Source organism: Ctenopharyngodon idella, chromosome 5 (genome assembly GCF_019924925.1).
Source record: "Ctenopharyngodon idella isolate HZGC_01 chromosome 5, HZGC01, whole genome shotgun sequence".
Lineage (NCBI taxonomy): Eukaryota > Metazoa > Chordata > Actinopteri > Cypriniformes > Xenocyprididae > Ctenopharyngodon > Ctenopharyngodon idella.
In genome coordinates, this window is record NC_067224.1 from 40,096,158 (window position 1) to 40,120,790 (window position 24,633).

The 24,633-nt window shown below is 38.0% G+C and overlaps 1 protein-coding gene across 2 annotated transcripts in view; it reads right to left on the minus strand.

Moving 5' to 3' along the window:
- The window catches only part of LOC127512748 (ras-specific guanine nucleotide-releasing factor RalGPS1), a 148,567-nt gene that overhangs the window by 21,854 nt on the left and 102,080 nt on the right, over positions 1-24,633 (minus strand). For both annotated transcript variants that reach the window (XM_051893969.1, XM_051893970.1), the window contains exons 9-11: positions 12,243-12,380; positions 12,024-12,117; positions 2,010-2,077 (exon numbers count right to left, since the gene is read on the minus strand). In XM_051893969.1, coding sequence (XP_051749929.1) covers positions 2,010-2,077; positions 12,024-12,117; positions 12,243-12,380 — 300 coding nt within the window. The remainder of the gene's footprint in view (positions 1-2,009; positions 2,078-12,023; positions 12,118-12,242; positions 12,381-24,633) is intronic.

Genomic DNA, 24,633 nt, shown 5'->3' on the forward strand with positions numbered 1-24,633 from the left:
TTATTGAAATGCCTTATTTTCAAAAATGTCACTTTAGTCAATTAAGTCCTTAAAGCTGCAGTCCGTAAGTTTTGCTTCTTTGTCGCCATCTCTGTTTGAAACGTCTGAAACATTCTACGTCTTTAAGTATGACCAAAATAAGAATTTTCACCGGAAAATGTAACAAATCTGCCACTTCTGTTCTCACCAACTGAGGGGGAAAAAAGCATTACAATAAATTGTGCTGCCAATGGTGATTAAATCTAATGATCGCTTAGCTTTCCGTGAAAACCCACCAGTACCACCCAAATAATAAAACATTATTACAAGCTTACCGTTGTGAATCGGGCTAAGGTAAGGAGATAGTTTTGATCACTGGCTGGTTATGTACTTGCTCACTTGCTCAATAATTGATTTTGGATAATTTTTAACCAAAAAAGTACGGACAGCAGCTTTAAATGTCACTTTAGTCAATTTCTCTCTCTCTCTCTCTCTCTCTCTATATATATATATATCAGTGGCATGCGGTCCATATAAGCTGCGAATGCTCTGCATACCCAAGCCATTCGTGGACTTGCTGATTAACATTATCACTATAAATTACTATAAATCCCTTGTTTGAGGTGTACCATAAAGCCTACATGATAAAATGTTGGTAATGCGTATGTAGCTGTCTGTAATTTATTTATTTGCCAAACGACAGTGATTTTCTTTAAATCTGCCAGTTACGGAGGCATCTACAGCAGCTTTTGCGCCTTTGCTCTGTTGTTATGTACCGTTATCATTGTCCCGCGTTCTCATTGGTTTGCTGGCCTATGGGGGATTTAATGCGCAGGGAAAGCTGTGAGTGGATCGCTCGCCCAAGAGGAAAAATGTGCTGCTGCTGCCAGATCTCGATCAATGAAAATCACATTGTATTTGATACAAAATTAACTAGACTAAACTAAGTGAAAAAAAGTCATAACTGAAACTATTTTCATAACATTTCATTTTCTCCACAGGGAAATGTATTTTTAGTGAAAACTTATAAACTTACAGACCTACAGTAAGTACACGTACTGTAACTATCTGAGGCTGTTAATCGATAGTCTATGGTTATGCGTTTGTTAAAGTCATCAATTTGCATTATTTTAACTATATTTTTATTATACTTACATTTATTCAAATTATATTTGAATTATATTTCATTTATAATGGGCTACTAATATTTATTATATTATATGCCTACTTATTTTTAATTCTTAATAAATAAAAAAAAAAAAAAAACCATGTCTGGCATACATTTAAAGACATATTATGATTTTTTGGATTAAAATGTCCAAAAACCTTTAGAACAATGTTATATTTTGTTGAATTAATTCACTGAAACGGATGAACTGAAACTTAGGAAATGTTATCAAGTAAAAAGCTAAAAAATATCTAAAAATATAAGCAGTGTTCAAGATATTGGTTGATTTTATAACAGTAACAAAATGATACTGAATAAGTCCAGTACTAAAACTCTGGCGATGGAGCTTGAGAGATCATTGAACCAGCTGTTCAAAGTCTTGCTCAAAGACTACAGTTCATCTCTGTGTTTTCTGGGCTCAGTGACCGATGCCTCCATGTGGTGGTGTGATGCTGATTTGCTATGTTGAGATTACGAGGGATCCGTTGAGAGCCATTATGTGCTGTTTGTTTTCTCAGTCCACATTAGAGGCTTTTCCAGTTCCCTCTGCCCTTTCAATGAGTCAAAGAGGACGGGCCCCCCTCGGCCCCTCAAAGCCCTTCATTAACTCTAACATCAGGGGCCAGTGACCTCATTCAGCCAGCTTAGAGCATTCAGATGGGACAACATAATGGATGCTGGGGGGGAAGACTAGGATGTCTTCTGTTACATAGGCTACCATTCAAAAGTTTGGGGTCAGTAAAGGCCCGCAGTGTACCTGCACATAAGTTGGGCCTCATGGAAAAAAAAAATAAATAAATAAAAATAAAAATATATATAAACTGTAGAAATGATCACATTTAGACACCACCAGCTGTCTTACCTGCAAGATCTTCTTTGGATGTGGCCATGCGTGGGGAGCTGTTCCCTGGTTCAATTTTCAGAGACAGTCTGTAATGGAAAGAACAAGCAAAAGTCTCACAAAAACAGTCCACAAGTTCCATGAAGCTTCAGGGTGGTGCATTCAATATTTCAAAACCAACTTATGTCTGGCTGAAAGTACAGGCTTTGAGCATGAATTTAGTTGAATAGGACCTGCTATAAACCCAAAATAAGACGTGTACGTGAAATCATAACATCATTTTACCCTCAGAAAACAGCGCAACCTTAAGCACTCAGATTTATTTAACTGTAAGAGATGTCACTTTGAATTTAAAGAAAGCATATCACGGAAAACAGGATTTTTCTTGCTCTTTTATATTAGAGAGTTTAAGGGGGTCATGAATTAAGAAATCAACTGTTCCTTGAGCTTTTGATATATAAGAGGTCATCGTACTATAAGAATATCCAGGGGTGCACATAACTTTTTTGGCCTGGTTCTCAAGGGAGCACCTGGAGATGTTGCTTGGTACTCACACTTTACACGACACACTTATCCTAAAAGCTGTCCTCACCCCTTTCCTCCTGACTGCTCTCCTCACTATCTTCTTTTCTCTCAAACATGGTAGATGATGATTTTTTAAATTTTATTTTACTAACAATAACTTTTATTAAATTTTATTAACTAATAACAGCAAGAATATTAGGCTGCTGTCACTTTAAGAAGGAAAGCACGGACCGAATAACTGACACACATCTGGTTTCTTTCTCAACTGTTCACTTATGACATAACCGAGAGAATACTTGCCGAGACATGCATTTTGACATAATTTTTGTGTGTATGTGTCTGTTCAAGCGCAAGTAAATGAAAAAGAGGAATTAATTCGCTGTTTGAGCACTGTCTGACTCTCTGCGTGCACGCGTTTCAGGGGTGTGAGGCTGTGCGCACAGATAACAGCTCGCGAGTCCCAATTTTCGCCTCTTCTTCCACTTTTAAAATCGTTTGAATGTGTTAATTGGCAAGACAAAACACGTCTAAATGATAAACTTTCACTCTATGATGGTTAAATTTAGCAGTTAATATGCAAATCACATGCGTGCCGAACCATTGGACCTTATACGTACGGATCACGGATTAACTGCGATCCGTTGCACACCTAATAATTAAAGAACACACTTATCATCATGATTGCTATCTTACCAGAGATGGAGAAAAATCCTACTCCAGTAAGTAAACGTGTCCCTGTGAACCAGTCCTCAAAAATGTTGGTACTCAAAAGCGCTTCTCTCCATGTTTTCTGGTGCGCATCGTTTATTTTTACTGCGCATGTGTACCTGCGTACCACTTATGTGCACCCCTGAGAATATCCTAAGTTTCAGAACTGAAAAGTTCCTTGTTAGTCCAATAAAAGCTTTTATTGACACCAGGCCCAGTGAACGACTGATCCTGGAATGTGCCTATCAATGACATAGACAGGTGAAACTCCGCCTCCACAGAAGAAATCAACGCCTACTTCATCATTGCAACATTAGCCCCGCCCACTGGCGTGTTAGTGAGATGACGAGGAGAGAAAAGCGGTACAGGACTAAAAATAACATTACCTTTCAAAGGATCCTATTGCTAGGAATATGGTTATTTATTCTCAACCATGTGAACGTCTCAGTTGAGCTTTATTTATTTTTATTCTGTACATTTCACTGTGGATTCTTTGGTAAATCAATCGCATTTCAGCGCAGGCCTCGCAAACAGACCTACGATATGGACTTGACTGTAATGCAACAACATGTAAGTAACAAACGCTGGAGCTGTCAATTAAACAGCACAAGTTTATCAGTGACTGAGTTCTGAAAGCATTTGTTAGTGTGCAGAAATTGAGTTTCAATGATGAGATTACGGCTGTCATGCTCTCAACAACATGTCTGTGATCGGCTACAGTATTCATCACTGCAACCTTTCATGCCACCATCTAAATATAATGCCATAGATCTAAATGTAATGCTATAATCAACACTTTTCACAATTAGTTAACCTTGAGAGCTGTAATAGTAAAAAAGTGCTAAAAGTTTTCAAGAGTAATACTTAGGTATTTCAAATGCAAAGATGTCAGCCAATCACAGCAGTGGGCTGAGAACATTTCTTAAAAAGAAATGGAAAAAAACTCAGAAATCATCATGATTGTGACATCAAAACAACAAGCTCATTAACATATGACCACTCACATTTCCATATTAACACCCAGTCAGTGTTCAGCTACTTGACCCACTCTAATGAGTGGCAATGTATGTCCGATTTCAAATCTACGAACAAATCTAACACCACTTCACCTTTCAAAAGCACTTTCCTATAAACGGCTCTTACAGGCCTCTGAGGTGAAGTAACACCCCACACAGTACACGCTCACATTTGACTTTACAAGTCATGACATTGAGACATTGAGAAACCCAAATGGGATCTGCTGGGCCGATAACATTTCACGTTTTTATAGGGGAACGGAAGGGACTCATTGTTAACAATCCATAAAAACTGAACTGTAATCTCTTATTACCACACCATCAACTATGATTCACAGAATATGCAAAAGTAGTCTTTTTAACAGTGTTTTGGCACAATGTAAAGTCAGCTTTTGAAAGGAATGTTCAAAATAAACACACCATGCAGCCAATAAGTTTCTGTAGCTCAAACAGTAGAGCATGGTGCTATAGCAACGCTAAGGTCATGGGTTCGATTGAATGGATGAACTGAAAAGAATAAAAATATATTAGTGTTGCTCTGTATACTGTATCCAGAAGGGGTGTGACGAGATCTCGTGCCAACAGATCTAGCAATATTAAAATGTGACCAGATTTCTCGTCGAGTGAAAAGCTGTCTTGCAATATCGCCATGATGGAGCGTGAGGGTGAAATTAGCATAGAATATGCCACCGCTACATTTACGGTGCCCACCGCGTCGTTTTGCTTTTTTTTATAGAAATAAAAACCATTTAATTCAGTTGGATAACAGTCACTTCAATTGTAATCTATTGTAAACGTCTGCTCTGCTCATTCAGCACAAGCTGCAGAGTTGCACACAGTGCAGCAGGAATCACAGTTCACTGATCATGTAACAAGAGTATAAGGTGAGATGACTGACAAAACCATAGCGGAGGATTCGTTGCGCAACAGAGCCTAAGCGTCTGACAAATGTCTTATCTTGTAGAATCCGCGTTCAGCACTACCACTCCCTATACACAGAGTAAAGTGCGATCACGAATTCGAAAGCGAAAGTAAAACGCGAGCTCCCTGATGCGTGCAAATTAGGCTACATACAATAGCCTGTCTCCCAATATCAAACCTATCTTAGGCTGGGCTGTATTTGTAACCACCTCTGGTCTCTGTTTGCACTTTGACTATTGAGAGAGTACTTTGATTATGGGTGCACTCAATGAGGATTTCTTAAAAATACTGTGCAAAAATCTTGTCTTGTCTCGTTCTCGTGAACCCAATCTTGTGTCTTGTCTCGGCTAGTGTCTCATCACACCCCTAGTATCTAGTGTAGAAAGCGTCAGGGATTTAATGGGTTCTATTTGCTTTTTACGTAACGCTCATATCCAGTGTAGGCAAATGTCAGCCGTTAAGTGACTGAATGTATTTCCCTGTGTGACGTCACAGATCCTGCAATATCAAAACGAGCCGTTTTTGGAGCTTGATTAAATAAATGCTTTGTTTATAATGAGAAGGATGCTTGCTATGAAATTTGCAGGATGTTTTAATGGTACAAAGACCTCTTATATGTCAAAAGATCAAGGCAAGTTTGATTTCTCATGTCATGACCCCTTTTATTATCAACTTGTTAACAAACAAAAGGTGTGGCATGATCAGTTTACTCGTCTCTAATGCAGCTATTGGACATTTTTTGACGTTTATGACCGAACAAAGAGATCAATTACTGCAGGTCTGTAATAATCAAGTCATTGAATATTTTTAGATGGCTTTGATCACCCTAACACATCTGCAGAAATGACATCCATAACCTCCATCCAGGAAAATGAAACTGAATTAACACAATGGGCACACTAAAAATAAATAACACAAAACAGATTGCATCTATTGATAGCCAAAGAACAAAATGAAACCGCCAAAAACAGCAACTCAACAACCTGGAACAGTGTACTGGGGATTTGTGAAAGAAAAGATCAGATTCTTTTAGGATAACACACTGTTTTTAGGAAAGTTGAAATAGATAGAGTCAGATAACCGTTGGGTGTGGAGAATTCCCTGGAGAAGCACTAATGACAGCAATCAATCATTCTGTTGTAATTTGCACATAACAGCATTTCTCAGTAACGAAAACAAAAATCTTTACCGATGAGATTGGAGTGACTTAACAGAGGTTGAGAGTTCAGAAACCAGATAACATACAGAAAAACTATTCCAAACCTTAAAAAGACTACATTTTTAGGCCTCAAAGACGAGCTTCAGATGCAATGGTTGTTTCCAAATGGTAGGCAAAATGACGCTGCCTCGACAAGTTCTAAAGCAGCACCACAAGTATCCGCTGCAGATAAGCCAATCACAAAGTGCACTGCGACAAGCTCAGTGGGAACTTCAGCACTAAAATGAGCTAATGCCAACTAAACATGTCTAATTTTAAAAAGGGATTATTTCAACCAATTTTTGTGTGCAATGTATTTTTGGGCTTATTGTTAACTTAGTTTAGCAACATGTTAACATCAACAGTAAGTGCACCTGAGAAGCTCCTCGATTATGATTTGCCATGCATTCACGTCAGAAACAAAATATGGAAGAAGCCAGAACAAAACACTGCTGCATCAGTGGATATTAATAAAAAAAATATACACTTGCATCGCCTTTACACAACCTAATAATTATTTATGCATAGTATTATGCAAACAATAATGTTCATAAAGCTCTGCTTTAAAACATACAGCACTAAAAATGAAAATTTACTTCTATACACTTTTTTAAATTCTATTTTATATTTTAATTCTACATTTATATATATAATATTCAACCAGTCAAAGTGGCTAGTAGGAGTGACTGTGTTACACGCCACTGCTGAAATCCACCCACATTTGCCAGGTGTTAATGTCAAGCCCTGCCTGTATTAAAGGGAAATAAAGCATTTACAAATACTCTTTTAAAGTTATTTTATTGGAATTGATGGTTCCATGAAGAATCTTTAACATCCATTGAATCTTTCCATTACACCAAAGGTTCTTTATAGTGGAAAAGGGTTCTTCACACTAAGAAAAATGGTTCTTTTAAGAATATTCACTTCTTCCATGGTATCGCTGTGAAAACCCCATTTTGGAAGCTTTATATTTAAGAGTGTACGTTTACATGGTAAATATGCAAAACTTCGACATTTGAAATGATTTAGAACTGCTCATTCAGCAGCTTCTGTGTCTGGTGGGTGCAGTTCATTTTCCACCCTGGTGAGTGTGTAGTGTTTCCAGACCGCTGGACCTGCAGTGCAAAAACCTAGAGCCTTTCATGTTCACAACCCATCCAGAATACTGGCAATGGAACAGAAAGTGAGATGGCCAGTGGTGATGAGGGAGGCTGGGGTTTGTCGAGCCAGGATACAGCCAGCAGGATGATGTCAATTCTGGATGAACTTCAATAGCCCGCCCTAAGGTTTCCACGCATTTGCGGCCATGTGAGGTCGGAACGGGGTCACAGACGAAACGTCACCATGGAGACCACATGACAACTGCCGACTATCATCATGATCCACTAGCTCTTTTTTTATCTCTTTCTAGAGATTTGGACTTCAGCCCATCTCACCCGCAATAAAACAGCCTTGAGCTGTGCAGAAAACACCCTGGAGATTTCAGATATATGGCAAACCACAAATAACACTCATGACAGTTCCTTCTCTGATCCAATGATGGATCAGCTAAAAAACGACAAATGACACAAACTCCTGACTGAAAACAGACTCGATTCACAACAAAATCTACAAAAAAGTATTATTGTATGTCTTTTTAACGTGACTTTAGCAGAATACAGTTACAGGGCTCAATAACAAGGAAGACCTGATGACAGAAGAGTCATAGTCTTTGAATATGTACATGTGTTTTTTGATGCCTAAACTTCAAACAACCCACAACGAAACAAAACATATGGCTTTTTGGCAATGAATTGAACATTGTTGTGGCAAGTTGTTCAAGTTAAATAAGTCATCAAGGTACAGTAATGCTATCTTACTGATGAGGTTTTGTTAAAATTACAAGAATGATAGTTTGGAAGTTAAAATAGGTTGAAAATTACAGAAAAATCAGTATCGTTTCCTATTTGTATAAAATATAAAAATACATACACTCACAGGCCACTTTATTAGGTACGCGTATTCAGGTTGTTAACGCAAAAATCTAATTATCATCACATGCAACTCAATGCATTTAGGCATGTAGACACGGTCAAGACGATCTGCTCAAGTTCAAACCATAGTTCAAACGAACATTCCCAAACTGCATCGCAAACTTGTGTGGTTGGAACGACAGCTCTCAAGCTGTTGTTAGAAGCATAGTTTCTTGTTTTTATGACATGTGGACTTAATAAATCATTATCCTGAGCAAAATAAGCAAGCTGACATTAAGTACAATGTATATCTTTTATTTTGAATATATACAAATGTCATTTACATATTTTAGTTTGTCAAGAGATTTAAAGCACCGTTTTTGAAGAGTGCACATGTGCGTACGTGCCCTGGTACGTAAGAACAAGCCTATGTTTGAATCCGGAAATAAAGCAAAATAACTGAGAAAAATGAGAATTAGTCCTCAGATGCCATGTCCGTAATTTAGAGCAAAAAATCTAGCATTAATTCGATCTCAAACTGATTCATTTACAGAAGTTATTACTCACCACCTGCGTGACGTCATTAACCAACGCGACTGAACGGCAGGTTTGCGACTACGGTTTTGAGAAACAGTCGTGACTAGCTAGTTGATTTGTTCAACGATGCATCGTACTATGGTAGTGAAGCAGCGAGTTACGTCGTTGTATGGGAAACACACCCCAGACTGGTTGGAGCTGATAGAAAGACAACAATAACTCAAATAAACACTCATTACAACTGAGGTGAAGAGCATCTCTGAACACACAACACATCCAACCTTGAAGCAGATGATGTACAGCAGCAGAAGACACACCAATGCCACTCCTGTCAGCTGAGAACAGCAAACTGAGGATACAATTCATACAGACTCACCAAAACTGGACAATAGAAGATTGGAAAAACGTTGCCTGGTCTGATGAGTCTCAATTTCTGCTGCGACATTCAGATGGTAGGATCAGAATTTGGTGTAAACAACATGAAAGCATGGATCCATCCTGCCTTGTATCAGCAGTTCAGGCTGCTGTTGGTGTAATGGTGTGAGGGAGATTTTCTTGGCACATTTTGGGCCCTTTAGTACCAATTGAGCATCATTTAAACACCACAGCCTACCTGAGTATTGTTGCTGACCATGTCCATCCCTTTATGACCACAGTGAACCATCTTCTGATGGATACTTCCAGCAGGATAATGCACCATGTCAAGAAACTCAATCATCTCAAACTGGTTTCTTGAACATGACAGTGAGTTCACTAGACTCAAATGTCCTCCACAGTCACCAGATCTTAATCCAATAGAGCAGCTTTGGGATGTGGAGGAACAGGATGGATGTGCAGCAGACAAATCTGCAGTAACTGCGTGATGCTGTCATGACAATATGGACCAAAATCTCTGAGGAATGTTTCCAGCACCTTGTTGAATCTGTGACACAAGGAATTAAGGCAGTTCTGAAGGCAAAAGGGGTCCAACCTGATACTAGCATGGTGTACCTAATAAAGTGGCCAGTGAGTGTATATTTTCAAAAATATGCAAATTTTTGATTTTTCAATCAAAATTTTACACAAAATTAGACATTTAAAATATTTGCCATGGGGCCAGAGAAAATGTTGGTCGGGCAAGTAAAAATGAACAGGTCAGAAGAAAAAAATCCTTATTGTTGAGCCTTGAGTTTCATTTTTTGTTTCCTGGTTACATAACACCATTTTTATTCTGTTTCTCCCCAAACCTGTGTTTAAGGCATGTGATGTGTGACGGATGTATTCCCTGATACTGCATACTCGAAACTGAAGAACTCTGATTAACTCTGACATTTACTGATTGTCCGTCGTCAGCACAGGATTCGGTCCGAGTTAAGAAAACAATCATTTCAAATGAGCTAAGTGAGAGAGTGATAGTGGGATGTGTTTATGTCTGAGCCTTTCACGGATGACCGTCCACAGGAAATGGAGAAAAAAGACATTTGCTTCTAAGACAGGTACAAAAGATGCTGAGAAACATGAAGATTTTGTTTTACATCTGCTAAAGGTGACTGTTAAAGAATATTTTAATTTTATAAACACAACACAAGATAATACTCCATAATTTTGTGCTAATATGATTGCTTCAACAGACGAATGCTTTTCAGCATGGGTGATATCAGGATATTGGACTCAGTATCTCATTTCCCTTCCCATGTTGACAGATCAATATCAGTAATGTACTTATGATACAGTGCCTGCCAATGATAACAGCCTCTTCACAATGTTGAGACGAGCGGCCCAAAGACAATCACTTATCCCGCAGCATAAACATTTAAATCCAGCATAATCAGAGACTCTTTTAACTCTCTCTGAAGAATTGCTAATTTACAAATTTACTTCGCAGCTGTTCATGATGGAATGAGGTCGAGAGGAGAACTTTAAAAGTTCACACTAAAAGAGAATTACTGCATTCCTTTTAAAATGACATTAAAGGGTTAGTTCACCCAAACATGAAAATTCTGTCATTAATTACTCACCCTCGTGTCGTTCCACACCCGTAAGACCTTCGTTCATCTTCGGAACACAAATTAAGATATTTTGAGGTTTTTTTTATCCTCCATTGAAAGCAAAGAAATTACCACATTCAAGGTCCAGAAAAGTAGTAAAAACATCGTTAAAATAGTCAACGTGACTACAGTGATTCAACCTTAATATTACACGACTGGAATACTTTTTATACTTTTTGCGTGACCTTTACAACATGATTACGTAATGCGTGGCGCATCGCAGAGCAGTGCAAGATGAGCATTTGTGGTTAAAAAGTATATACATTTTTATTTTTTTTAGAAAATGACTGATCGTTTCACTAGACAAGACCCTTATTCCTCGTCTGGGATCGTGTAGAGCCCTTTAATGCTGCACTGAAACTGACATTTGGACCTTCAACCCCTTGGTAGCCGTTGAAGTCCACCATATAGAGAAAAATCCTGGAGTGTTTTCCTCAAAAACCTTAATTTCTTTTCGACTGAAGAAAGAAAGACATGAACATCTTGGATGACATGGGGGTGAGTAAATTATCAGGAAATTTTAATTCTGAAGTGAACTAATCCTTTAAACACAACTCTGGCACAGAATTGCTGGAAGCAAAAAAGTACATGCTTTACCTTTATTAAATTATATGATTTGGAACAATTGCATATGAGGATTTATATCTCATTGTTGGTTCCACCATGTGTTTGGACTCACTCGGCCTAAACCCTGCTGAGCTTAAGCAATGCAATTTCACGTTGCTCAAACTCACAGAACACCCAGTGTTTTAATAAAAACACATTGCATTTGTGTAAAACACTATTTAATGGTACAATGAAAATGTCTAAAGGCGGTTACAGTTTCACCACATTTATGTGATGACTTTGCTTCTTACTGTGCCGACCACCCAAAAATCTAATCACGGTGTTGTTTGCCTATAAAAGCAGTGACCCGTAAATTCCCAGTGTCAAATGCCTTGGGATGCCCGCCTAGAAAAAAACAAATGCAATCATCTGCTATTTCCTGTTCACTCTGCCTTAAATCATGGGTCTGGCCGACGGGTCGCCCTCGCTCTGAGCTGCTGCCGGTGCCATGCGTCCTGCTAAAGTCATCATGCCTTTTGAAGGAGCTCCGCTGCATGTAAAATCCCTTCGCATTTTACCTTTGAGACCGCCAGCCCCTCACTTACTTGAAATTGTCGTCTTCCACGAACTTTTGAAGCTCCTCGATGTAGCGAACAGACATCAAGTACTTCTGCACATGCGGGAGGGTCACAAGGTGGTCTGTGAGGAGGTTGAGGGTCAAACGTGTGCATGTATATAAACACACATGTATATCAATCTGAAATCCCCCCACAGAATTCACGACTAAATATCCAGCGAAACTAACTGAAAGTAAATGAACTGACCGTATGTGCAGGACATCTGGAGGTCAGAGATCACCCGGAGGATGTTGTTCATCTGATTGGTTCTTTGCTGAGTCTCAATAATGCTGTCAGAGGCTGGATAGGCCGAGTCGATGTAAATCATGTCCAGCAGGTAGATCCCTGTATGTGAGAAATGGAACAGACACAGACTGTAATTATTAATGTTATTTATGGATTCTACAATTTAAACATTTGATACTAATAATATAATGAGCCAGGATGATGTATCACCATGAGAAGATTTATTTTGTCATTATCAACAGCTGTACATTATCTGGCTTATTTATTGGCTACTAAAAAAACAAACAAAAAAAAAAACAAAAAAAAAGTATATATAAATAAAATGTGTTTACATACATTTATTTAAGTAATTTCAAATAAATAAATACATTTTATATAACTTAATATTTTTGGGAAAAAAAAAACTATTTAAATACATTTATTTTAATAAAAATAAATAAATACATTTATTTAAATAATAAAATTATGTAAAATAAATATGATAGGCTCCTTTTGCCTGAATTACTGCAGCAATGCTGCGTGGCATGGAGTCGATCAGTCTGTGGCACTGCTCAGGTGTTATAAGAGCCCAGGTTGCTCTGATAGTGGCCTTCAGCTCTTCTGCATTGTTGGGTCTGGCATATCACATCTTCCTCTTCACAATACCTCATAGATTTTCTATGGGGTTAAGGTCAGGCAAGTTTGCTGGCCAATTAAGAACAGGGATACCATGGTCCTTAAACCAGGTACTGGTAGCTTTGGCACTGTGTGCAGGTGCCAAGTCCTGTTGGAAAATGAAATCTGCATCTCCATAAAGTTGGTCAGCAGCAGGAAGCATGAAGTGCTCTAAAACTTCCTGGTATACAACTGCGTTGACCTTGGACCTCAGAAAACACAGTGGACCAACACCAGCAGATGACATGGCATCCCAAACCATCACTGACTGTGGAAACTTTACACTGGACCTCAAGCAACGTGGATTGTGTGCCTCTCCTCTCTTCCTCCAGACTCTGGGACCCTGATTTCCAAAGGAAATGCAAAATTTACTTTCATCAGAGAACATAACTTTGGACCACTCAGCAGCAGTCCAGTCCTTTTTGTCTTTAGCCCGGGCGAGACGCTTGTCTGTTGTTCAAGAGTGGCTTGACACAAGGAATGCGACAGCTGAAACCCATGTCTTGCATACGTCTGTGCGTAGTGGTTCTTGAAGCACTGACTCCAGCTGCAGCCCACTCTTTGTGAATCTCCCCCACATTTTTGAATGGGTTTTGTTTCACAATCCTCTCCAGGGTGTGGTTATCCCTATTGCTTGTACACTTTTTTCTACCACATCTTTTCCTTCCCTTCGCCTCTCTATTAATGTGCTTGGACACAGAGCTCTGTGAACAGCCAGCCTCTTTTGCAATGAACTTTTGTGTCTTGCCCTCCTTGTGCAAGGTGTCAATGGTCGTCTTTTGGACAACTGTCAAGTCAGCAGTCTTCCCCATGATTGTGTAGCCTACAGATGTATATATTATAAACAAATATTGTTTATAAATAAATTTGATGTGTTTGGAAAAATGTCTAATTTATTTTAATTTTAGTTAATAAATGTAAACTATTTATTTGAAATTATTTAAATAAATGTAAATAAATATATTTTCTTTATTTAAACTTAATGTTAGGGAAACTATTCAAATACATTTATTTAATTTATTTGAAAGAAAGAAAGAAAGAAAGAAAGAAAGAAAGAAAGAAAGCCACAGACACAACAATCTTTGTCAAAGCATGCTGATATCTGTACAGACATCTGCTAATACAGCAGAATTACTCGGTTTACTCATGCAAAACTTTAAGAATGATTATTTTAAGTGTAATAAAGCGATTGAGATATAGCACCGTCATGCACGGTTATGCCGTATTACCTCAGTCAAGCTGTGATACACATGATACGTACTGACTAACAAGAACCAGACATATACGGCAGGAACAACTGGACACTACTGGCATTAATTTATCCCAGAATGCATCTTCATTTAGAGGGGAGGTAGAAATTACACAACTGCACGGCATTCACAATTAGATCTTTTCTAATCTTCTATTAGATTTCTGCAAGTTGGTCAAAGAGTAAAACATGTGATGAAAAATGATCATGTGAAGATCTGAGGCAGTCATGCTTGGGTTGTAAACATGTCCCATGTGTATCTTCAATATCAGGCTGTGTTTGTGATGACGGCACACTACTACAGTATACTACTAGTTCATATACTGTAAACACACTTTAGTATAAACTGAACACACTGAACAATATAAACTGTTTCTCTTAAAGAAACAGTCCAGACAAAAATGTGTTTTCTGCATCATTTACTAACCCCTTCATGTTGTTCCAAACCTATATGACTTTCTTTTTTTGTGTGGTACTTAAAATAATATTTTAGACGAAGTCTGACCTGCATTACTATGGCTAAGCTCCAAAAAAAGCACAATAATCAGTTTGACAATATAAATCATCCACCGTCTACTTTTTGTTGCATGAAAAAGAGTAGCTCAGACATATAGAAGCCCATTTCCACCACATAAAAAAAAATCATGCTTTGATAAATAATAATTATGGCAAAAACTGTTGAGATTATGAGATACTAAGTCATAATTAGGTGACAAAACTCACTCACACTAACTACATTCATATACACACACACACACACACACACACACACATACATACATACATAACTATGAGTTGAAATTGTTTTAAACAAAAACATGCTTTGGTAAATTGTGACAAAAATTAAAAAAAAAATAATAATGACAAAAATTATGACAAAATGAGATCATGATATATTAAGTCATAATTATGACTCATTTCAGCTGTCATAATGTAGACTTTTTATGTTATCATTTCAATTTAAGGTTTCAATTTATGACTTTTTAAGCTCCTAATTTTGACTTTTTGTCTCATAATTATGACTTTTTAGGTCATGCTGATTTACAAAAGCATTTTTTTTTTTTTTTCTTAAGTGGTGGCAATGAGACATTTTACATCTAATTCTGTGTTTCATGGAAGAAAGAAAATAATACAGGACCATAATGACATGCAGGTGAGTACATGATGACAAAGTGTTAAAGGGGTGATTGCTTATAATTTCACTTTTTTAACTTTAGTTAGTGTGTAATGTTGCTGTTTGATCATAAACAACATCTGCAAAGTTACGACGCTCAAAGTTCAATTTCTTTTACAGAAATCACTTTTTAAGGACTACAACAAATGGCTGGTAGAGACTACAACAAGCTTCTTCCCAGGTTAGTGACATCACTAACCCCAAAATTTACATAAACCCCGCCCCCGAGAACACGCAACAAAGGGGATGAGGCCATGTTGGGCTGCTTTAGAGAAGAGGAAGAGTTGTTGTAGTAGAGTGTTGTTATCATGCCGTCATTTTACGCCGGACTGCTTCACAAACGAGGATCAATTCAACACTGGATTTGCAAAAAAGATTAACATGACGGCACATGCTAGTCGATGAGTTGAATCAACTCCACAGAAACTACATAAATTTGTCCACTAACCATTCAGAAACGTCCAGTTTCATTCTAAAAGTTGTAACTTCTTCCTGAGTCTCTCCATCAGTGTCGACTCCAGTTTGAACAATGTAAGGCTGAACACCGTTACTGACAATCCTCATTTTGGCTGCGTGACATTCTCGAGCTTTGTTGTTGTTGAGCAACTGAAGCGCGAGCTGTTAAAGCTCCGCCCTCTTCTGGAAAGCGGGTCAGGAGCAGCAGCTCATTTGCATTTAAAGGGACACACACAAAAACTGTGTGTTTTTGCTCAAATAGGGGCAAATTTGACAAGCTATAATAAATGATCTGTAGGGTATTTAGAGCTGAAACTTCACAGACACATTCTGGGGACACCAGAGACTTATATTTCATCTTGTAAAAGGAGCATTATTGGTCCCCCATAAATTTGGGGTAAACTACTCCTTTAATTAGATTATGAATAAAAACACATGCCACCAAATATGATCCATAGCCTGAATTAAACTCAAGAGAGATGCTGAGACAAACTACTGAGAGTTAAAGGCCTTCAGATGTGTTCAATGATCCTCAGTAAGAACCACTGGAGTGACAGCAGCAGTTCGGATGTGGAAAGAATGAAAAAAAAAATCGCTGAGGTCTGCGGAGAGTGAAAGCAGATGTATGAGGCATCATAAAGCATTGTGGCATTGCTATGGAGGAGATGGCATGGCCTCCTGAAAACCATTAGATGGGTTTCTCTAATGCACTCCATACAGGGTGACTTATGCCAGTGTACACAGCAAAAAACACTTTATTTTCTCATTATAATCATTGCAGCATCACCTCTTTTCTCACGGTCTCTGAAACGTCTCGATAAAGGATTCAGCCTCTCTAAACCCCTCCTTTCCGAGAGCCTATTCTGCTCTGATTGGTCAGATGGCTCAGTGTGCTGTGATTGGTCAAACAAAACTCTTCCAGTCTCAGCTATAAATAGAGTGTTTGAGGGCAGAACAAAGTAGACGTTGTTCTCAGGCAGCCAATGAAGACCATAGATGGACATTATGCAAATTAGTTACAAACCTACGTAGATATGTTACGAAAGTTTTGGCAGATCAGAATCGATTCTTTCTTTTAGGAAACATAACTTTATTTATCTGCACTTTGATCTTTACAACATTGCAGACCTTTTACGTTCTCTAACAGCTATATTACATACTGCATGAAAGGTAAAGCTGATCAGGTATCTCAGTTGGACCTGCATCCGTGAATAACCTTTGTGCAAATATAATGTTTAGCAACAGTACTGTAGTTTTCATAGATGAGCTTAAACACACTGAATCTTTTAATAAAAAACAAGTTTATCTCATACTGGGGAAAGTGGCTGGTACTCTAGCAAATAAATGATTCAATGGAAGCCACATGGCTGGATTCAAACCGAGAGAGGAAGTCCTCACAATCTAATAAAAGCATAAATCAAACTAATATATAAAACAAGGCACATGCCAAAATCTGCAGTCGAGCAGTGGTGCCCTGGTAGTGATTACTTGAGCAAATGACCTGGAGGGGTTGTTTAATGCGTATGGTTATTTATGGATCTCAGGATAAACTGCTCCAGGGTGCTTGTCCTCACCAAAACACATGGAGATGTTCATCTACAGAATCCTGTTTTTCTGTGCTGTTTAACAAACAGATATTTAAATAAATGACCCGTATCAGTGACACAGCATGAGATTCTATTAAAAACCTGAACTCATGTGAGCAACAGACTGTGAGAGGTAATGTCATCTGTTTCATGAACAAAATTATAATCATATCCATCCATCTTTCTATCTATCATTCCATCCATCCATCCATCCATCCATCCATCTTTCTATCATTCCATCCATCCATCCATCCATATTTCTATCCACCCATCCATCCATCTTTCTATCTATAGTTCCATCCATCCATCATTCCTTCATCCATCGTTCCATCGTTCCATCCATCCATCTTTTTTCTATCATTCATCCATCTTTCTATTGTTCCATCATCCATCGTTCTATCCATCGTTCTATCCATCCATCTATCCATCATCCATCGATCTATCCATCCATCCATCATTCATCCATCCATCCATCCATCCATCATCCATCGATCTATCATCCATCGTTACATCCATCATCCATCCATCCTTCTATCTATCATTCCTTCCATCCATTCCATCCATCATTCCATCCATCCACCCATCCATCGTTCTATCATTCCTCCATCCATCCATCCATCTTTCTATCATTCCATCCATCCATCTTTCTATCTATCGTTCCATCATCCACCCACCCATCCATCCATCCATCATTCCATCATCCATCGTTCTATCATCCATCCTTCTATCTATCATTCCATCCATCCATCCATCTATCTATCTATGGTTTCTATCTATCTATCTATGGTTTCTATCTATCTATCTATGGTTTCTATCTATCTATCTATCTATCTATCTATCTATCTATCTATCTATCCATCTTTCTATCTATGGTTTCTATCTTTCTATCTATCTATGGTTTCTATCTTTCTATCTATGGTTTCTATCTTTCTATCTATGGTTTCTATCTTTCTATCTATGGTTTCTATCTTTCTATCTATGGTTTCTATCTATGGTTTCTATCTATCTATCTATCTATCTATCTATCTATCTATCTATCTATCTATCTATCGTTCCATTCATCCATCCATCCATCGTTTCTTCCATCCATCGTTCTATCCATCCATCCATCCATCCATCCATCCATCCATCCATCCATCCAACGTTCCATCCATCCATCCATCCATCCATCCATCCATCCATCCATCCATCCAGCTATCTATTGTTACATCCATCCATCCATCCATCCATCGTTCTATCCATGATTTCTTTAGGGTCAGTAAGATTTTTTTTAATGTTTTTGTGTTTTTTAAATGTTTTTTTATGCTCACTAAGACTGCTTTTAGTTGGTCAAAACAGTAAAAACATTAATATTGTTAAACATTATTCAAACTTAACATTATAGAAAGTTCAAAAGATCAACATTTATTTGAAATAGATTTTCTTTTGTATCATTATAAATGTCTTTACTGATTAATTTGATCAATAAATGAATCTAGATATCAATATCAGCTTCACATAAAGGGAAGCAAGTGAAGTAAGTGAAGCATATAGTCCAAATAAAGTAATAAACCATCAGAAATGTAATTCGAAGTCGATGAGTTGAGAATAGAACATCTCCACACATCCAGTTCAATCACATGCTGCTGTACGACAGACCTTGACAGATTCTGAGTCACACTATGGCTGCATCCACACGATGACATCACAACCGAACATGACAGCGACGCCAAGCAACATGATCAACATCTATGTTCTGCCATTGTATTACCAAAGCCAGTCTGTTTCAAAGCACAAAGTCATGAAGCTCTGGATAGTTGAGTTTCTTTATGCAAAACAACATTTCTTGTTTCCTTTTTATTTTGGGGTGTTCTTATCAGCAGAAACTCTGTTTGACAACATTGGTTGAAGGTTGTGGGAAGCAGTTGCACAAGCAGCAACAAATAGATAGTTTACAGCTCACCTTCTGCCTGCTTTGTGTGTGTTTTGTTTAAGGTCATCTTTTGTTTTTCCAGGAAAAGCTGATGAAGAACTGATGAGATGTTCAGACTAAACAGGATCAGGGTAAAGCTCTCTGGTTCCCTTAAAAGGCAGCAGTGTGGCATCTTACATAACTCTCCTCTTCAGAGTCTTAAAGCACGTGGTGAAAACCTGTCAGATCGAACAGTACATCACAGTTCCTTCCTTCTATTGCAACATTCACCTTGGACAGCACAGCTCCACATCATGTGTTGTTCTTATTACACAATCACAGCCATTTGCCCAAAGAGACCGTGAAAACGTGCTGAAGCAAAGCTTACAAAGATGCGATTTGCTTCCAAGTCTGATCTTCCAACACAAACCAGGTCTTTACACATGCAATGGGCTCTGGGTTCCCAATGCTCTTTGTCTGATGTGTTTTATAGCTACATGTCTGCACAAGTTACTATCTTGGCTAAAAAGTTATGTTCTTGCAATCCAGACTCTGAGGATTGTTGCTCTTTGTTCTGTATCATGACCGACAATTCATGCATGTGGCAAACAAAATTATCAAATTGTTAATTTCAAGTATTTGCATGACCATTAATCATCAGCAAAATGACGGTCCTAACCACATCCATGAAGCAAACCAGCACTGAACAACACTGAAATATATAGAAGCACTGATGGAAAAGGAAGTCTTGATGATTTGTAAGCACTGAAGCATCTTTAAACATGCTGGACAAAACTGCTGCCAGGCAATGAGCTCATCCAACGGTTTCCATACACATAAACCAGTGTCACTAATTAAAAACAAATACTACACTACTAAATTAACCGTAAGGGAAAAACACATTTAAAAAAAAATAAAATCATATTACAATAAATATATATTATTCATATGAATGCTTTCATTGCTACCCTCATTGTATTGTACCAGATAAGTACTACTCTAATTGTAAACATGTGAAAGATATACCTTTAGGGCAGAGTTTCCCAAACTAAACCCAGTGTTTCCCATTAATTACCTAGACTCTGGTGCCCCGCCATAGAAAATACTATTTCAGTCTTTCACATTTAATTCAATGTGTTATTTGCCATTTCTTTGTAATTGTTTGTGAAATTTACCAGAAATTTTTTTTTCACAGTAAATCCTACACCAATTTTTTTCAGCGTAGTGCCCTCGAAGGTACATCTGTGTACCTTGTCTACAAATAAAGGGCACATATTAGTACATTAGGTATTAATGGGGACCTATCATGCCCCTTTTCATAAGATGCAATAAGTCTCTAGTGTCCCCAGAATGTGTCTGTGAAGTTTCAGCTCAAAATACTCCACAGATCATTTATTATAGCTTGTCAAATTTGCCCCTATTTGGGTGTGAGCAAAAACATGCCATTTTTGTGTGTGTCCCTTTAAATGAAAATGAGCTGCTGCTCCCGACCCCCTTTCCAGAAGAGGGTGGAGCTTTAACAGTTCACGATTCGGTTGCTCAACAACAACAAAGCTGGAGAATCTCACGCAGCCAAAATGAGGATTGTCAGTAACGGTGTTCAGCCTTACATTGTGGATAAATTTATGTAGTTGCTGTGGAGTTGATTCAACTCATCGACTAGCATGTGCCGTCATGTTAATCTTTTGTGCAAATCCAGCGTTGAATTGACCCTCGTTTGTGAAGCAGTCCGGCGTAAAATGACGGCATGGTAACAACACTCTACTACAACAACTCTTCCTCTTCTCTTAAGCAGCCCAACATGGCCTCACCCCCTTTGTTGCATGTTCTTGGGGGCAGGGTTTATGTAAATTTTAGGGTTAGTGATGACACCAACCCAGGAAGAAGCTTGTTGTAGTCCCTACCAGCTGTTTGTTGTAGTCCTTAAAAAGCAATTTCTGTAAAAGAAAATATCTCATTTTGCATTGAAATGTTGTTTATGCTCAAACAGCAACATTACACATTAACTAAAGTTAAAAAAGTGAAATCATAATCAAGGAACCCTTTTAATATGTACCCTTTGGAGGTAAATAACATACATAGATTTACTTTTGAGGGCACTGCCTCCCCAAAAAAGGACAATTTGTTGATTTTGAACCTTGTTTTGGATGTGACAGTACTTTCCACAACACTGAAACACATACAGCTGTAGGGGCAGGTACATATGAAGACATCCTGTATTTAATTAATAAAAATCCTTCAGAAATGAACATACACACCAACTGTGCCTTTGGCTTTTAAGAAAGACCTGAGCTGAATCACACAAACGCTCTGCTGCGATTGAAGCAAAACCGGACAGAAGGAACGTCATGTTATTCTCTGTCCAATTATGTATAAGTGAACCAATTTTATGACTAATTTTAAAGTATGAGCTCCTTTCAGAACGCATTATCATCTTCAAGTGCAATTATCAGCTCTGTGTCATGTCACTTGCCAAGACAAGACAGAGTGCCTGTGAACATCCCAACGAGGACAGAGCGAGCGATCAGGAGACATGTTTGGAGTACAGAGGATATGATGTAGTGGTTTGGTTTGCATGCATCTCCATGTAAACACTCAAAATCTTATCAAATGAGTCATAAAACAGATTTATTGGACCAAAATGGATGGAGAGGAACCATCCTGTTCTAGTTAGAGTGACTTTTCACCATGAACTTAACAAATAAACACTCTAAAGGTTCTCAGAGAGTCTCAGATAACATAGGCGTTTGCCGTAAATCATGTTTGCTTTTAACTCAAGGCATTTTTATCTGTACTAAAACAAAAACAGTTTGGGGTTAGTAAGATTTTATTATAAATAAATTAATACTTTCTTTCAAAAGGATGCGTTAATTTGATCAACAGCAACAGTAAAGACATTTATAATGTTACAAATGATTCCTATTTCAAATAAATGCTGTTCTTTTGAACTTCCTGTTCATCAAAGAATCCTAAAAAATACTTCACGGTTTTCACCAAAAATATGAAGCAGCGCAACATTTTTTTCAAAATTGAAAATATTTTACAAAATGTTTCATGAGCAGCACATTAGCATATTAGAATGATTTCTGAAGGATCATGTGACACTAAAGACTGGAGTAATGATGCTGAAAATTCAGCTTTGATCACAGGAATAAATTATATTTGAACAAACATTCAAACAGAAAACTGTTATTTTGAATTGTAATAGTATTTCATAATATTGCTGATTTTACTGTATTTTTGATCGCATAAATACAGCCTTGGTGAGCAGAAGAGACTTCTTTCATAAAACATTGTTATAGAACATAGTAAAGTACTATGTAAACTGCCATTAAATAATGACAAAAAGCATTCAAAGATTTTTTTGTGAAATATTCTTCACTGCAATGCCATAGTTTTGACAGATCCAGGCGTTATCTATATGCATGTTTATCTCAATTATGTTAAGAACGACTCAATTGCTTCACTTTGACCTCAGTCACTTTAAGACACCACGACACCACCAGTTATTCTAACCAACAGATAATGACCTTCTCATGTGGCTACATTAAGACTCCCGCTCGAAACAGCCACTGGATCAAGACTGAGGCAATTTCTCACTGTGTCTCCACACTGAGCAGCTGAATATCCTCTGAAGTGGCTCATTATGCTGCCGCTGGTTTTCACATCACCACTAAAAAATAATAAATAAACAAACTTTCCAAGCAGGGGCAGCGTGGCTTGGCAACCCCCTGTCCTATAACCATAAATCAATCCAATAAATGTGCCTGCCTATACTGGACACAGCTCCCCTGCTGCAGATAAATGGACACAGGTTTGTGTCCAGGACTGAAGGAATGAGCCAAGTGAACTGAGCTCTGCCAAACTGTGTAGGAGCTGACGTCCATTCCAGACCCCAACATTTACCTGACACAATGGTCAACAGTCAGAGGAATACTGATTGACTTGAATGAGAAAATGAAAAACAGCGAGAGTGAACAGAAGATGATGAGTAAAACAGACAATGGACAGAGTCAAGTGTGTGTGTGTGTGTGTGTGTGTGTGTGTGTGTGTGTGTGTGTGTGTGTGTGTGTGTATATTGTCCAGCACACCATTTAACATTAAAGGGGCATTCACCCAAAAACATTATTTACTCACCCTCATGTCTGCATCGGTTCTCTCATTAGTCATACATGCATACATGCAGAATAGAGAATGAAATGACTGCAGCAGAGAGGAAGATTTTCAGTGAATAGCAACTTAAGATTTAAGATAAGCAACTAGAACATAGAATATAAGTGTATTTTGCCTTATAGCACTAGATTTTTTTTAAACTTATTTTTTAGGTGTTTATACTTAAAACAAGTCGGAAAAAAATCTGCCAGTGCAGTGAGACAAAATACATTTGTACTAGGAGTGTGATGCAACAGTTAGCTCACAAGACGAGACGAGACACGCGATTGGGATCACGAGACGAGACAAGATTTTTGCAAAGTATTTTTTTAAAAAATCCTCAATGACAAATTTCATGACTGGTAAAATAGTCTGCAGGTGCATTTTGAAATGTTTTAACTAATCACTTTGTAATGAATGTCAATTAAATTCTACTTTCTGAGTATGAATTATCCATATGCATTGAAAGACAACAATATACAAGCACTGTAAAAGGTTTTGCCACAAACTGACTGGCTTCTCTCCTGTATGATTTCACATGGACCTTACTGTACATAAATTATGAGCTTCCAGAACTTCTGATTGAGGCTGTGTGTGGCCTCCTAATTGAACTCCTTTCCACAAATTGAACACAGAAATAAAAACACTATAAATACAGCTTTTTTCTTAGTCTTATTAAGTGCAAACAATAAGTACAACCATAATCAAAGTACTCTCTCAATATTCAAAGTGCAAACAGAGACCAAAACAGAGAACAGAGCTAAGAGGTGGTTACAACTACACAGCCCAGCCTAAGATAGGTTTGATATTGGGAGACAGGCTATTGTATGTAGCCTAGTTTATGAGCATCAGGGAGCTCGCGTTTTACTTTCGCTTTCGAATTCACGATCGCACATACTCTGTGTATAGGGAGCAGCGGTGTTCTACAAGACACCTGTGTTCTACACATTCTACAAGATAAGACATTTGTCAGATGCTTAGGCTCTGTTGAGCAACGAATCCTCCGCCATGGTCTTGTCAGTCATCTCGCCTTACTCTCATCACGTGATCAGTGAACTGTGATTCCTGCTGCACTGTGTGCGACTGCAGCTCGTGCTGGATGAGCAGAGCAGACACTTACAATAGTTTACAATTGATCGACCGTTATCCAACTGAATTAAATGGTTTTTATTTCTACAAAAAAAGCAAAA